At 45.1% G+C, this 16,176-nt stretch overlaps 1 protein-coding gene across 4 annotated transcripts in view; it reads left to right on the plus strand.

The window, feature by feature from the left end:
* The window catches only part of CEP170B (centrosomal protein 170B), a 60,493-nt gene that overhangs the window by 23,015 nt on the left and 21,302 nt on the right, over window positions 1-16,176 (plus strand). For 2 of the 4 annotated variants that reach the window (XM_072863891.1, XM_072863892.1), the window contains exons 3-8: window positions 6,875-6,976; window positions 8,112-8,588; window positions 10,833-10,895; window positions 11,749-12,512; window positions 14,625-14,813; window positions 15,007-15,115. In XM_072863891.1, the coding sequence (XP_072719992.1) occupies window positions 6,875-6,976; window positions 8,112-8,588; window positions 10,833-10,895; window positions 11,749-12,512; window positions 14,625-14,813; window positions 15,007-15,115 (1,704 nt within the window). The remainder of the gene's footprint in view (window positions 1-6,874; window positions 6,977-8,111; window positions 8,589-10,832; window positions 10,896-11,748; window positions 12,513-14,624; window positions 14,814-15,006; window positions 15,116-16,176) is intronic. The other 2 variants (XM_072863894.1, XM_072863893.1) reach the window with 1 other exon arrangement.

The raw sequence follows: 16,176 nt of genomic DNA on the forward strand, positions 1-16,176 counted from the left end.
TGGAGGAATTCAGGACTTTTTGTTGGAAGTATTTTGCTAGGTTGGACTGAAGCTTGTGGAGGGTTAAATCAGTGCCTCGCTCTCCAAAAAGCATCTCTGTCATGTGAGCAGAATGATCATTGGGTCTCTTTTTCATCTGCGATGTGACTAATTCACCTTGTCTTCAGCTGCACACATGCACGGTTTCTCCTTGGTTGCTCAGGGGAGTGGCAGCAATTTAAAATGATTAGTGTAAAGAAGAATGTAGTATTCTTACGGGGAGTGGGCTTGCTTAGTGGCAGCAGAAAGAGGCTTTGGGGAAAGAGCTGTTTTGCTAAGCCCGTAGGTATTTAGGAATTTGCATTGACTAATTAAAGCAAGGTCTGGGGTGACAAAAGCCTTTAGAAGGATCGCTTCCCAGGGCCCGGGTGGAAAAGAGGCAGAGGGAATGCAAGCTTTCAGGGAAAAGGTTTAACAAAACAATGTGAACAATTAGAGCTGCTTAGAAATGGGAGGAGGTGAGGGGCTGAGGATAAAGAGATCCAGCAGAGTGAATGGGAAACAGCTCAGCCATTTAGTCTTTATGCTGTTGAACTTGCAGCTTTTGGGTGTATGTTGCCTGTAAGCAGAAAATCATCAGTCTTTGTGAAATGTTTGAGGCAAGGAGCTGGTAAGCCCTGTGGGTTGGATATGGATATGAATAAGAAAAGTGCCCACAGTTCAGCTAGTTAATGCTAAAAATAGCCATCAGCTCTCATGTTTAAAGCCTTAAGTGATCAGGAGGCCAGGTACAGCCTTGAACTGCGCAGATTTTAAGACTGTCACAGTCCCCATCTGTTGCTACCTGAGCTGAGGTGTACTGAATGAGATAAGCTACTTTGTGGTCTTCTGTTCTCAGTGCAGAGCTAATCCTCAGGCTGATCTTAATTTATTTTTTTTTTAAAGCCCTCACAGGCTGATGGCACTAGATAATGCCGAATCTGATGACTAACCTCTGAATAACTGCTGCAGGCGTGAGTTTCCAGGGGTGGAGGCTGCCCGCAGCGTCCAGCTGAAATGGGCATCGCCGCCGACTGCAGGAGCAGGACTTGAGCTTCTCCTGGGATCTGTGAAACAGGCTCGCTTGCCGGGTTAGCATCGGTGTCATTAGGGAGTCCCCTCAACAGTGGCCGACTTGAAAGTCTTGTTGGTGTCCAGAGCTGAGGCCGGCAGGCAGTGTGGATGGAGGCAGTGGGAGTTGTGCCCAGTTGTGAAGTGGTTTCCATGGTCTTTGGCTGCTTTCCCCATGAGATCATGGTAATAGCTATTTACACACACAGCTCTACCCTAGCCTTTAATTTAGGGGAGTTGTGGTGGTGTATCTGCTTTTCGTCTGAGCGAGGGTGGTGGTACCTGCAGCATGTTACAGGTTTGACTATGTAATTGATACAAATAAATTTGTGATTATCAGCCTGATTTGAAAGCCTCTGGGAGTTGTGTATGTTCACAGCAGGTACAAAAGACCAGGGCTTAGGTTTGCCACACACATGTGAAATAAATACTGCAGCAGAGAGTCAGAGAATTGCTTTATGGTTATTCCTACTAGGTCTGACTTCTCTATTTTGGAGAGGAGTTAAAAAGCAGAGATGTAAGGAATTAATTTTAAAATGTTATAGCTAGATCATCTTTTTTTTTTTTCCCCCCAAGGCCTCTGCCGTAAGAAGCCTACTCTGCATTTTCTGAAGATGGACATTATTGGTATTAATAATGAATCAAAAATGGTTTGACTTAAAGCAAGCTGGATTTCTCATGCTTTTGTTATGACTTGCTGTAGACAGCTTCAAAGCTGCGTGTGCTTCTGTCAGCAAAGAAATTTGCTGTTGCTGTCTGTCTCTCTCTCCTGACGGTCTGAAGCTTTGCGAGGACCTGGGCGAAGCGCAGCCCTCAGTTCTGTCCCAACCACGGGGAGGGGACGCCTTCAAGGGAAATCAGACCCCTCTGCGGTGGGAGCTGCGTGCTCATCATGAAAGCTCTTCTGCCCACTCACTGATAGAAAGCAGCATTAATACAGGCTTTCTCCTTTCCCTTTCATCACCTGGACTGTAATTTTGGTCCTGCCTTTGTGGTGTTCTGTGTGATTCATTTCTCCGTAAATACATCCTTTGTATTGACACATCTCGTTTTGTCTCGTTGTGGTGCCTGTCTTTCAGGTGATCAATAGTTCTGTTTTAATTTAACAGGCCACATTCTTGTCAGACTTGTTAAACAAATAGACTTCCCTTGTTCTGTGCTAAAAGAGCCTTCATTTTTAGTTTTGAGTGACTGCCCCAAAGACTGAAATCCAGGAGCAGAACATGTGTATGTCAGTGGTCTTCCCTGTATTACACCGTCACCAGTAGCTCAGTATTTATCTGGCTGAATGCTTGTGCTGACCTCAATTCAGTTATCTAAAAGGATGGGTTTTGGGCTGTTTGCCTGAATTGATGAGCCAAGAAATATGTCTAAATGAATTTGCACCATCTGGGCAGCCTGGCACGGAGTGGAGAGAGGTGGTAATGAGCTGCCATCAATTGGAGGAAGTCTCATGTCATTAAAATGACCGAGCAGTTAGTTTTCATTGGTGTTCCTTGCTTCACCGCTGACTTGGACAAGCCCCGAGTCTCTCTGCTGTTGCAAGAGCTTCCATCTTACACTAAAATATAACAGACAGGTGGTGGCTTCAGGGTGGTATGCCTGTCTTGGGACACAGGCAGATGCGCTGCTCTGGATGCTGCAGGTTCAGGTTGAGGTTGCTACCTAAAATGCATCCCAGCTGGTGAAGAGCAAAGCCCCCTGGCACAACTGCATATGTAGCTGCTCCCTGGCCTGCTTCTGTCACAGCCATCTGGTTTAGCTGCCTTCCTATCATGCCTTCCCCCCCGCCCCTTTTTATACAATATTGTTGTGTTAGAGCTGGAGTGGGGAGAGGCGTCAGGTCGGTTGTGCTAGCAAATTAGAAGGGACAGAAGCTTCTGACATGAGCAGGGCAGCAAAGTCATGTAGCTCTTCTGAAGTCAGGGAAATTTTACTTTGGCTCAGGATCTGGCCACTTTCAGCAGTAGCTGAGAATGAGGGTGTCTGTGTCACTTGATAATGTTATTCAAAATGCAAATTAATGTGAAGTCTCAGTGGAAACATTAATTGCTCTTAAAATATTGAAACTGCCCCCAAATAGCAAGATACTGACTTCTCAGCTTCCCATCTGTGCTTTTTGCAGTCTTTAGAATGAAGTTCCAGTTTATTGTGGAGGCTGGGAGAGGGAAGGAATGAAAAAAAAAAACAACCAAAACCTGCACAGAAGTGAGCAGATGCGTTACACGCGCTGTAGCGGAGTGTTGCAGGTGGGGCCGTGTGAGCTGTGTCCTGCACAGGGGGGGCAGGAGGGACCTTCTGCCGCCATGCAGTGAGCACAATGGAGCGGCTCCCAGCCTGGAGGCCCCGGGTCGGTGCACTCTGCCCAACCTGATGCACTCTCTGTAGGTGCTCCTTGATGTGCCCTGGGGTTTTGGCTTTGTGCTAGCTTTTGTGAAAGGGGGAATTTGGGGAATTTCCAAGCATCTATTAGGGTTCTTTAGGGTAGAGGGGGAAATTTGAGAAGGCAGAGGAACTGGCTCATTATTGTTTAGAAATCTTTTTTTTTTCCTTCAGCTTTCCTTGTAATCCCAAAGTTCCCCATCAACAGAGAAGTCTGACCAATGTTGACTTGCTCCCCTAGCTGCCTTCTCCCTGTAGCAGGATAGTTCGTGGAGGACAAAGGCAGTAGCTCCTGTGTCCAGTACACAGGTGGGACACAGATCTTGGGGCTGGAGCAGCTTCTGGGAAGACGTCTGTCCTGCAGGATGGATGTGAGCTCTCTTAGCTCACTTCTGCCACTTTGGAAACAAAATTTTCTTGAAACAGATAACTAGAATCTTTTAGACTAGGGGGCCTTTGGGATCCTGTGAGGGGCTGGGATGTGCTGGATTGATGAGCTGTAATGAGGTAACTTCTTGCAAAGTGCAAGCAGTAACAGCACCTGTGCTTGGGAATGGTGCTGCTTGTGCAAGAGTTGAGTGCGAGATGGTCTTTGCATTTCATCTGTAGGGTAGTATGCTCAGGATTTGTTTCACCGGCAACTTAAAATAAACCACTGATGAGCTTTCAGAATTGATTATATTAATCTGGAACAAGTATCCAAAATCTCATGCGTTTCTTCAGGGTTGAGCCCTTCATTGTGCCTCATTGACCTTTAGGCATGAGTTACCCCAGACATAGCTGGCTGTTGTTAATGGATTTGTCCATCACCCAAAGGGATGGGTTCTCCTTCTCCCAGCCCTGACTGCCTCTTGGCCATCAACCCTAAGATCAATACTGAACTTCAGAGGGTAATAGATACTTCAGAGATAATCCATTGCAGTGTGTGCCCAAAAGAAGTGCCTGACATTGGCAGAGCAGATCCTGCATGGCTGGGGTGGGGGTCTAGTGGGCAAGTCGTGGCATGAAGAGAGGGTGGTAGGTTTCTGCTAGGCTGTGTGACAGAAGGTCTCAGCCTAGCAGAGACCAAACCCTACGTTTGGGTGCTTCTGTTCATTGACAAGCTTGGGAATAAGTTTTCTGCTTTGTTTTTTTTCCTTCCCCTCTCCCTGAGTGGTTTATCCATCCTCAGTTATGAAATGTATTGCTTGGCAATTCCAATTTATTCGTGGTGAGAAATGCTTCCTCCTTTGAACTTTCAAAGGCTGCCTACATAATGGGAACACAATTTATCTTCCATGCACTCTAGGCAGAAAGGAGAGTAATACTTTCAGCCTCTTTTGATCCTCAGCGTGAATGGAGGCAGCATGGTTAATTTTGAAACACGAAGAAGATCCCTTGAAAAGGGCCTGTGGGCTGCATCTGTAAAGCAAAATTTTTGCCTGTGGACTGTCAATGTATGAGCTTATATATCTCTGGAACTATTCTAGAAGAAAGCCATCTGAAGTAGTGGCCATTGGGTCTGTGTAGCTTTAGAAACAGCAGCATAAAATCAGCCTTATTTTTTTTTTCTTTGAATTATTTAATTCCCCTTCCTCTCCCGACTTCCCTTATGCTAACGACTACTTTCTGTCATGTCTCTATTAAAGTAGGGAATGCAAAATTGCAGGGCTGTTTGAGGGCTGCTTTACACAGAGCAGCATGTGGTTTTAAAACCACAAGCCGAGCGAGCAGCAGCTGGCGGTAGAAGCCTGGCTACAGCTCTGTAGCTGGAGCCAGGGTTTAAGACATGGCCGGTAAAGCGTGTGCTGATGGCTGTTATGGGTAGAGGCAGAAGCAGCTAACAAAACTGGAGCTTAACCTCAACCCCTGACCTATCCATGTGTCTCTATCACCTCTAGGTGAAAGAACAAAAGCTACTTTATTTGCTTCTCTTAAACTATTATAAAACATAATAACTGTACCACAGGTAAATTGAGGTGTATTCTTTTTACATGTTGCATAAACAGCAGCAGCCCAAGGCACCGCTGTCGTGGTTTAGCCCCAGCCGGCAACTCAGCCCCACGCAGCCGCTCACTCGCTCCCCCCTGGTGGGATGAGGGAGAGAATCGGAAGAGCAAAAGTAAGAAAACTTCAGGGGTGAGATAAAGACAGTTTAATAGGTAAAGCAAAAGCCGCACACGCAAGCAAAGCAAAGCAAGGAATTAATTCACTACTTCCCATGGGCAGGCAGGTGTTCAGCCATCTCCAGGAAAGCAGGGCTCCATCACGCGTAACGGTTACTTGGGAAGACAAACGCCATCACTCCAAATGTCCCCCCTTCCTTCTTCTTCCCCAGCTTTATATACTGAGCATGATGTCATGTGGTGTGGAATAGCCCTTTGGTCAGTTTGGATCAACTATCCTGACTGTGTCCCTTCCCAGCTTCTTCTGCACCTGGCAGAGCATGGGGAGCTGAAAAGTCCTTGACCAGTGCAGCAACAACTAAAACATCTCTGTATTATCAACACTGTTTTCAGCACAAATCCAAAACATAGCCCCATACCAGCCACTATAAAGAAAATTAACTCTATCTCAGCTGAAACCAGGACAACCGCCAAAACACAATCTTGTTTTGTGGGAGAGAAAACGAGAAGCAGTGGATCAGCTCCTTTGGGTACCAGTAGTTGCAACGAAGACCTGATCTTTCAGTGAGTGCTCTTTGAGCAGAGACAATGATAAAAGTCTCGCTCTTCTAGGGGAAGCTTCTCCATGAGAAAAACCTCTGTCCTGCAGTGACTCTGGAATCCACTTGGTTTACTTCAAGCTTTTGAGAGCAAGAGTTTAGTACTTCTTTATGTATGTGTAAGGAGATGGTTTTACCATTTTCCCTAAATTTGTAACCCTTCAAGAATTTCCTGTTGTGGGATGTGTGTCACTTAGAGTGGGAGTGGTGAATAGTTGGAAAAAATGCCTGGCCTCACAACATCTGAGTACATGGTGGGGCAAAAAAGGGCAGAGCTAAAGTCTTCCCAGTCAGAATCAGGAGAAAAGTCTGATTTTCACCTGAATTGCAGGTGAGTTGCAGACAATTTTGTGGTTGGTATTTTGCAGTCTGTCCTGCCAAAAATCTTCCGCTTCCTGTGAATAATGAGGCTAGAGAGGGCAAAAAGCCAGTATTTGGGAAGTGCAGCTATGAAAGACCGTGAAGGGAGGTGGAGTCAGCATCTTGCAGCAGAATGTAAAAAAGAAAAAAGGGGAAAAAAAAGAAAAGCCTGAATGTACTTATTATTATGTATAATTTGCTGTTGTTATAACTGCAATGTAACAGGTACATGATCTCATCTGACCCTGCTGTTTTTCCCTTTTTGGCATATGGCTGACTTCTGTGAACCTGGTAAACTGATATTTTATGTGTAAAAGTATTTGCTTATCCTCTTCCTAGAGACCAATACTTACCGCACCCCTCTTTATGGGCAGCCCTCCTGGTGGGGGGAAGATGATGCAAATAACAAGGAGGACAGAAGGCAAGAGGAACATTACTCAGGTAATGGAGGTGATTTGAGGTGGGAGAAGATGGGGGGGGACAAAATTTCTGCACATTTTTGATCTGTACTGTGTGAAGCTTTTTATTACCGCTTTTTTTGTACTCGTATTTGCACATTCCTACGTGTAGATTGCTGCCAATGAAACCAGCATAAGGGAAAACTAAAGTGTTTCCCCTAAAATATTTGAATGTTAGAAAATGGCAGTTGTGGAATAATTCAGTATGTGTAAGAGAGCCCTCACTAAGCTTGTTTGAGACCTAGTTAAACAGCAGTGCTGTATCTGTGATCTTATGGAGCCCACTTGAATAAACCATCCACTGTCTCTCCCAGAAGCTTCCTGTCTAAGAGGCACTTTGAGCTGATGCATTGACTGGGTTTGATTGATGTGGAAGCAATCTGTTTCTCACCTCATCACCCTTGGAAGCCATTTAGTATTACCACGCTTGTTGTTGTGATTCTCTATGCATGGAAGATGCATCTTTTTTTCACTTGTGCCATAAACCTGATGTTTCTATCAAGCATATGCTTTACTGCACAAATAATTTTTTTTATTTCAATGCACGTGCAGTGTATCTCTTCTCTAGCAGAGAGGGGTGGTGATTAGCAGCCCTCCTGAGAGGTTGAAATAAAGTAAGTGACCCTCCAGCCAAGAAGTTTGGGTACTACTGAAAAAATGTGTTTTTATCCCTGGTGATGTTACAGAATTAGGTGTTGATCCAGCAAAAACATACCTGTGATTAGCTTTGCACGCTCAAGCTTTTCCTTTGAACTGTAGAAAGTTGAGTAGGTGTGCATGTAAGTGAATTCAGCAAAGTGAAACAGGATATCTTCCTTCCAGATCAGCCCAGGCATACAGAAGCCTTAAAATGCCACCAACCACATAGGTTCTGCCAAACTGTACAACGGTGCGTGTGTGTGTGCTCAGCTCTCTCTCTGGGGAGCAATGGAAGAAAGGACAAAGTAAATGTAACAAATGTTGGTCAGACTGCAGCAGTGCAGTAAGCGCCGATTTCAGTGATAAGGCCAGAGTACAAAGCTGTCTAAAACAGAACTTGTATTTTTTCTTTAATCCATTTCAGCTAATGTTTGTGAATTTAAGGTTTTCTTGCCTTTTTTTTTTTTCCCCTTTTGTAGAAAGATCAAAAGAGATAAGCCAACATGAAGAGGAACTGAATGGTAATGTTTCTGCTTATAGAGATGCCCAAGAACAGTCTGTGTTTGCCTTCCGGAGAGAGCCAAGTTACTTTGAGATTCCAACTAAAGAATTTCAGCAGCCATCAAAATCTCCAGAAACACAGGTCCATGAGATCCCAACGAAGGATATTGATGCTGTAGTAGCCCCTGTTGTACAGAGTCATGCCTCTTTCACCATTGAATTTGATGATGGTACCCCTGGTAAAATAAAAATAAAAGACCACGTAACTAAATTTTCGCTCAGACAGAGAAGACCATATAGTAAAGAACCAGCTCATACAGAAGTGATGTCAGCGGAGAGCAAAGTGGCTGACTGGCTTGTCCAGAATGACCCAAGCTTGATGAGACGGCAGTCTCCAGGAGATGATGTGTACAGTACAAAGAGTGACCTGCCAGTTCATGTGAGGACGCTTAAAGGTGAGTGAATGTCTTGTCATATGGACGTAGTTCTCTGTTGGCCGTGCAAATGCAGCATAATAAAGGGGGAAAACCCTTCTCCTGTCAAGGAGAACTGGACTTAATTATCTCTGCTCCAGATTTGCAAGATGAAGAACATTTCTTTAATGACTGTTAATGGTTTTGAATCTGGCTAGCAGGCTCTTCATCTGGCCCTGAAGTCATGTGTGATGATAGCCTGAGGACACTCTAATCTGATTCCTCTACATCTATAAAGCCAGCTCAGCAGTAACAGTGATCGAAAAACAGATTTTGATTTTTTAAACGTCTAAAATGATTTCCATGTGGTCAGGCAGGCTGGTAAACACAGGTATTTCAGTGGATTTTCTTCTCTTGGCTTCTCCTAGCTGAAGGAATGACTTTTCTTTTTAGCTGTAGTCCAGAAGAGGCTAAGTGTGATCATCCTGATGACTGTAATGACCAGAGCCACTTGGTTGGATGACCACAGGTCCTGACACTGAGATTGGTGATAGAGTTGAGAGATATGCATGATCACCAATGGAGGAAATTGTTGTGCTTGTAGAAGAAGGTTTCTTCTCTTAAACGAAAGCTTCTCTGAAATCTTGCTCTGTTCAGAAACTTCAGGTTTCGTGAACCTGTGTCCTGTTAAGTGTGTCACTGTGAGGAATTCTTTGGGGATTTTCACAGGTCTGAAGTGTAGTTTGGAGCCCAGTTCTTAGTGCAGCTGGTGGGACTCACATGATTCTCATGCAGCTTTGAATATATTTTGCAAGATTTGGGCTTGCTTGGATGTCTCTCTTGGGCCATGCACTGAACAGCTAGGAGGAGACCACTGATTCCTGCATTCTCACTGCCTTGCAGGCCTCTGGAAAAGCTATCGTTTTGAACTGCAACTTTAACTGATTAAGTCATATTGAAGGTTACCAGACCTACTTGTGCTTGAGGTCCTTCTTAAATGAGAGCAATACCTTTTTTCCCTTAAAAGAGTATTTGCTTGGTCCTTGTTGGAAAAAATCTTATAATATGAAGAGTTTACCTATTACACGTCCAACTTGCTGTTTTGTGTACAGTTTTTTGAGAAGCCTCTACGGTCAATAAGGTCTCACATATCCAGCCCTGGGGTTTGGCATGGCATGGAAATTGAACTGTTTTGTTGTCATTGCTTGTTTCTAGTTCTTTTCAGTAAGGGACAGTGTTGAGGTGCCCTGCCTGATTATTTAGGGTCTTATTTTCAGTCTACTGTGACTGTGTGATAGAGGGTTTTGGGGTTTGGGTTGGATTTTTTTTGTTATTGTGATATCGGATTTTGTTGACTTGCTGGAGAACATTGTCAGGGATAGAAGTGTGCTTCACTTTGCTCTTGCTCTTGGAGAAAACTAGAGAGTTAGGCAGCTGCTGCTCATCCTGGGATTTTCCTGAGCGATGCACAGGAATACTAGACTGACTGCACTTGCCTCTTTACAGTCCATATGGCATGGAAAGAAGCTGAGGTAATTTAATGCATAATTTGCATATCAAGAAATCAACTCTTTGGACATTTGATTAAAACATACAGTGTTGGTGGCCTGAGGAGTTTATCCACCTCTGCTTTGGCAGAGGACAGGGTGTCATTCATCTGCGATAGCTGTGTAACGTGTTCTTCTGGCAGGGCTAATTTTGAAGATGTCTTGGAGGCTACCACTGGCTGCCTACCAGGATTGGGTCTTCAGGATCAGAGACGCCCACCATTGGGGTTCATTAGTAATATTTGTTCACTTTCAGGAACAATATGGTGAATGTAAAGCTTGGTATCAAGACTAGAGAGTTCAGGTCTTAGCAGCTTGAGGGGATGTGCATGGTGTTCTGCTGGGGCATCCATGGGCACGGTGGTGTTTTTCCTTGTGTCCTCACCGTTTTGCATTCAGCAGAGTTCTTAGCCAAGACCCTTTAATTTAAGAACTTTCCCTTCCAAGGACGAAGCTTATCAGCCCTCAGGGCACAATGCAAAGTTTGCTGGCTTCCTTCATGAGGGTGTTAGGAAGCTGTTCAGAGGACTGACTCCTGGGTTGAATGGATCTTGTATTAAATTCTAATCTTTCACAGTTAACTCAAGGTAATAAATGGTCTTCACCCATGTGTCTGGAGAACTTGCAAAGTAGGTTTGAGCAGTTTTCCTTTCAAACACGTGGTATTTTAGCCAGTATATCTTGCTGCACATTACAGTCTAGAGCGCAGAGACCTCTTTCCCCGTTCTCCCGATGACAGGTTCCTGGTCGTTGACTGAATCGTGTTGTGTGCCTTCACACCCGTTTCCTTCTCCAAAAAAAGGTTTGTTTTTTGTTTTACTTTTAACTTTTTGTTTAACTTACTTTCTGAGAGTCCTGAACTAAAGTGCTGAGGGGCAGGCATCACTGATACATAGAGAAGGTTGCAAAGATGGTTGTTGCTAACGTAAGTGAAAATAATTATAAACTTATTTTAAGCTTAGTGAACTCTAAGTCATGATTTAACCTTTGCTTGGCTGGTAATAGGATGGTGTAACTCATGGGGGTGTGATGATGTGATTCTTAAATCTTCAGGAAAAGTAAAGAATCCTGCAAATTCACCTTTCTGTTAGCTTCTGGTTTATCTCCCCCTTGTAGAGGGTGGTAATGTGGGTGCTCAGAGGTGCTTGTAACGCACTGATCTGGTCTTTCACTGTGGGGACTTGGTTTCATGGGATGCAGTGTGCAGGGTTTATTTACTGATCCTGCAGAGATATTTCTGCTCTGTAACACAGAGAACCTAATGAGGTGATCTTGGACTACAGTAATTGGGCAGAACGGGAAAATAATGTCATCATTTTTATTTAAATTAAAGAAAAGAAAGAAACAAAACATTAGGTATCTAAAACAATCAGTGTTACAAAATCAGAAACACGTGGGGTTGAAATGATTTCTTGAATTGTTTTTTAATAACTTCATAGCCAACCAGTTGTGAAAAGTAGGGTTAGGAGACAGCTGCTTTCTCTTTTATTTCATCTGATGGGATGCAATCCCTGTACCACAGCAGATGTCTTTGGAGTTGTTTAATGCTGTAGGATTTTTTTCTTTTAACTGAAATGATAAATTTCAGCTGGGAGGTAATGAGAGGGCCACAGCAATGAGAATATGAAAGTCAAATCTACATACCTTGTTTCCAGGCAGTAGGCACGAGGACGGGACACAGAGCGACTCCGAAGACCCCGTGGCACCCAAGGCAGAGAAGGAGACAACAACGGGCAGTGAACGTGCGACAGAGCAAACCCGTCTGCAGCGCCAGATGAGGCGTGATCCCCACGAGATGCTGCACAACAAGCAGGCCTTCGTCATCGAGTTCTTCGAGGACACGCCGCGGAAGAAGCGGTCGCAGTCCTTCACGCACAGTGCTCACTCCTCCCAGAGCGACACTGATCCGGGGCTGAAGACCAAAGTCGAAAAGCGCAAGAATGCCGTGCCAGCAGAGAAGCTGGGAAATGCGGTGCCGCCGTCCCATCTTGGGGCCCAGGCGGGCAAACCCAGTAACAGCTCCTCTGGCACCCAAAGAACTAGCTCCTTCAAGAGAGAGAAGACAGAGGATCGGATCAACTCTTCATCCTCCTCTGCTTCCAGAGCATCAGCCAAAACTTACGGGAGCATTGGGAGGAAGTCTAAAATGGCTCAGGATTTTATGGCTGAGTACTTGCGGGAGACTGCTCAGTCTGGGAAGCTGAGCGCTGAGAAACCAGCACCTCTGCCCATGCCAGTAGCTCCACGCGTGGTTATATCCTCAGAACCAGAGTCTGCCTCTGCTCCACCTCCGGAGGTAAAGTCTGCCCAGGGCAGGAGGAATGATGAGGAAGACAGCGTAAGTGAGACGGGCACATACACCATTGAGACGGAGTCGCAGGATAAAGAGGTGGAGGAAGCGCGAAAAATGATAGATCAGGTAAATGCTGCTTTTCTGTGCTTGGCCAGTGAGCTGAGGGCTGAAGGCTTGGGCTTCTGCAGCTTGTGCTGGAGGGCCTAACTTCATTAGCTGTTGCTGTGAAGGACTGCTCTCTTTTGAATTGGGTGCAGCAGGGGTTTATGGTTAGGGGTGGGAAATCATCCTGGGTGACCTGTGTTAAGGATAGGCTCTGACAAACTGTGAGGCTGGTCTTTAAAAAACCCCAACAAAACAACAAAATTACAAACAAAGAAAAAAACTACAGAGTGCAAGAAAGCAAGGGAAGCCCACAGCAAAGAGCTGCCTTGCTTCCAAAATGGGATTTGGATGCAAAAGTGTAAGAGTGGGCTTGCCACCTGTTTAGAGGAAAGACAACAACAGAATAAATCCGAGTTTATTTACTGATCCCCAGGATTGCAGGGTTTATTTACTGATCCTGCCGAGAACCATAGCTGGGAGCAGCTCTGCTCTCTAGGACTGCTCCCAAGCCTCTGCCTTGGCGTTGCATCACCTCCTGCCCACTGTTAGGAAGATGGGAGCTGCAGCCCATCACTGATGCAGCATCCCGTGGTAGGCCAGAGGAAGTGCAGGCCAAGGGCTGGTGCTCTTGATCCTTCACAAGCCTTAGTGGTAGGTGGTTCTGTATTTGGCTGTGCCTGGTTAGAAAGGGAGTGCTTGCTGGCAGGGCAAGTGGCAGCTAGTTGAGATAGCGAAGGGTACGGTCTAGAGCAGAGGCAATCCTAGATGGATCTGTTCTTGTTTGGATTTTGCAAAGTGAGTGATAGCCTAAAAACAAAACCCCAGAGATGAGGGAGAGCCTTAAAAAAACCCCACCCAACTAAGCAACCGCAGGGCAAACCAAAGTTTGGCTGATTTTCAGGTTTAACTTTCATCTGTGGTGTATTACGAAAACAAAACCGGCAAGTTGCTATGAAGATTTAGTGAAGTGTAAGCAGGAGGATGGTGAGGTTTAAAGGAAGTCTTAATCGAACCTGGCTTTAGAGCTTTGCATACAGTGTTCTGTGAGCCTGGATCTAGCTTCCCTCGTTTGTTTATTTATTACACTTGTTCCTTACATCTTGTTTGAAATGTGATCAGAAGCTTTCAGGGCAGGGTGTTTAAGCCACAGCAAGGCCCTAGTCCTGACATTAGATGGTTAATTGTTCTGGTGGGGAAATATGAGGAAAAATGCCATAAAAATGTAATTATTTCTGGGGAGTAGTCTTGGCAGCCATGTGACTTGGGCAGGCAAGCTGGCCAAGTTCTGCTCCTGACTCTGCTGTAGACTTGGTGCAGTGTAGACCTGCCCCTTGGGAAACAACTAATAACTGGACCTCAATGTGTCTGTCCAGGAAGCAAGATGATATGAATTCTGGACCTGCTGAGGTTTTGAGGTGACTCTGCTTTTTATTCCCCCACCATAGCACACACACTATTTTTTAATATAAGTGAGAGTGGAGAACTTCATGGCTATCTCTGCCCAGCCTAGGTACCATCCGTGGTGGCACCTTCCTCTGAACTACTTCTAGTCAGGGAAGAGAAACAAGACCTTTGGAGGCGTGGATCTTTGTCACCCCCTTAGGAAAGCCTGTTTATCTAAAGAGGGAATCTGGCCAGGTAGCTCAAACACTCACCCATCTCTGAAGTGCATCCTTTCCCAGGTCCTCATGTGGCAGTGCAAGGCTGCTTTGCCCAGCCTACTTGCTGCTACAGTCTGTGAAAGACCCTGGGGATGGAGCTTTCCCAGCTTTTTCTAATTCTCTGTGAATTACCTGATAAATAGCTTTCCTGACACTCATCCTAAATTTCTCAGGGATGAAAAGGGACTCCTTTTCAGTGAAAGTAACTACTGTTAAAGGCAACACACCGAAATAATGAGGGTGAGAGAAAAGGTGGGTGTGAGTGGGATTCTATGAATAAATGTATTTAAAGCTGCTACTGTGGAGTAGAGAAGAAAATTGTTTACTTAGTTTGTATGGAAGCGTAGGCAAGTGTTTCTGGCCCTTTGGGATGATAGTTTGTGTGTGACTAATGCTTCGTGGATTTGGATTTTGGGCTAATATTTTCCTGTTTTCTTGGTTTTTAATATTTCCCATGCAAACACCTTTTCAGGTTTTTGGTGTTCTTGAGTCGCCCGAATTTTCCAGAATCTCTTCAGCCTTTAGACCAATAATTAAAGGTGAAAAAGATGACTCTGATTCTCATCAGCATCTAATCAGTGAAAATGGCACTAGTCAGAAGTCACCCTTGCTCCAGGCATTTGCCTCTAAAGCTGTGAGTGGGTCTCAGGCTGATGCACAGGTATGGGCAGTCCAGGTGGATTTGCTGGGATGGTGGAGGTGTAGATGGGTTTTCTGTCTGGATGGGAATGTGATGCATAGATTGATTTCCATTTTGAGGAGACTGAGTGATGTGTGATGAGAGGAGAGATTTTTGTGTCTGGATTTGGTTCACAAACCCTCTTTCTGACACTGCCTTCCCCACCTTGTTGTAGATGTCTGCAGCATCTCAAGGGAGTCAGAAGTGGGTGTCTAGGTGGGCGAGCCTTGCGGACAGTTACTCTGACTCTGGATCTGTCTCTGGGCAGGGTGATGGAGGTGCAGGTAAGTCTCATCCTTACATTACTTTTTGAAAGTGGCTGAATCTAAGCCAGGTTGATGTGAAAAGCAGGAATTAAGGGCTTCTGTGCTTCTGGCAGTGGCTTATTGTCTGGTTTAGCTAATGTATTTGGGGATGGGAAGGACAGAGTGAATTGTTCCCAGTGGAGTAAAGATGGAGAGCGCCTGTGGTTTGCATTTCAGAGTCATCCAAGAAGTTCTTAAATGTTACGTTTGACGTGACTAAAGGGCACCTAGGAAGGAGAAAGATTGTAAGGGCCTTGGGTGTTAACTAGCCCCGAGTAGTGATTCTTCAGACTGCCTTATGATGCCAGATGAAAGCCCTTTGCAAGTTGCCTTGGACTTAATTGCTGACTTGTGCTTTTTTTGTGTGCTTCTCCTGTGTCTGGCTGTGCTGACCACTGTAGCCTGTTCTGGGGTTTGCTGTTGGGTGGCAGGTTTGTAGCATGGCGATCAGTGTAGAAAACTGGGTACGGAGGGGAGAAGGGGAGCAGGAGGACATCAGGCTCCCATCGTAACTGGAAAGACAGCTTACAGACCCTGGGGTCCTGTTGGTATGTGAGAAAGGGAGAAGAGTGCTTTGTTGGCTTTTGTAAATGTTTTCAACATTTTTGGCTGGAAATATTTGTCAGTATCCTCATGCCATCAACAGCTGTAGATAGATTCAGTAAAGATTAGAAGAAGCCTTTGTTTCGGAGGTCATTGCCACTGTTTTCACACTGTGTGAGAACGTGACTCCCAGAGTGTTTGAAATATTACCATAGTCAAATAACCAGTTATCCAGGTATTTAAAAGCAGTATCAGATATGAAGTCCTGGCCAGCGGCATGAGAGGAATAGAAGTGCCCTTGCTATGAATTGTGTCCATACTGATAAGCCCTCCCACACTGGGGCGGTGAGCTGTAATTCAGAGCCTCTTCATTGTTATAGGGTCTTTCTCCTGAGACTTTGCTGTGCGATATGATCCTATGAGAACTTGTACTGTGAAAAACACCATCTATTTAGTCAAATGGGCTATGTTGTGTAGAATGGCACTTAAAACACTGC

This window comes from Ciconia boyciana, chromosome 6 (genome assembly GCF_034638445.1).
Source record: "Ciconia boyciana chromosome 6, ASM3463844v1, whole genome shotgun sequence".
In the NCBI taxonomy this organism is placed as follows: Eukaryota; Metazoa; Chordata; class Aves; order Ciconiiformes; family Ciconiidae; genus Ciconia; species Ciconia boyciana.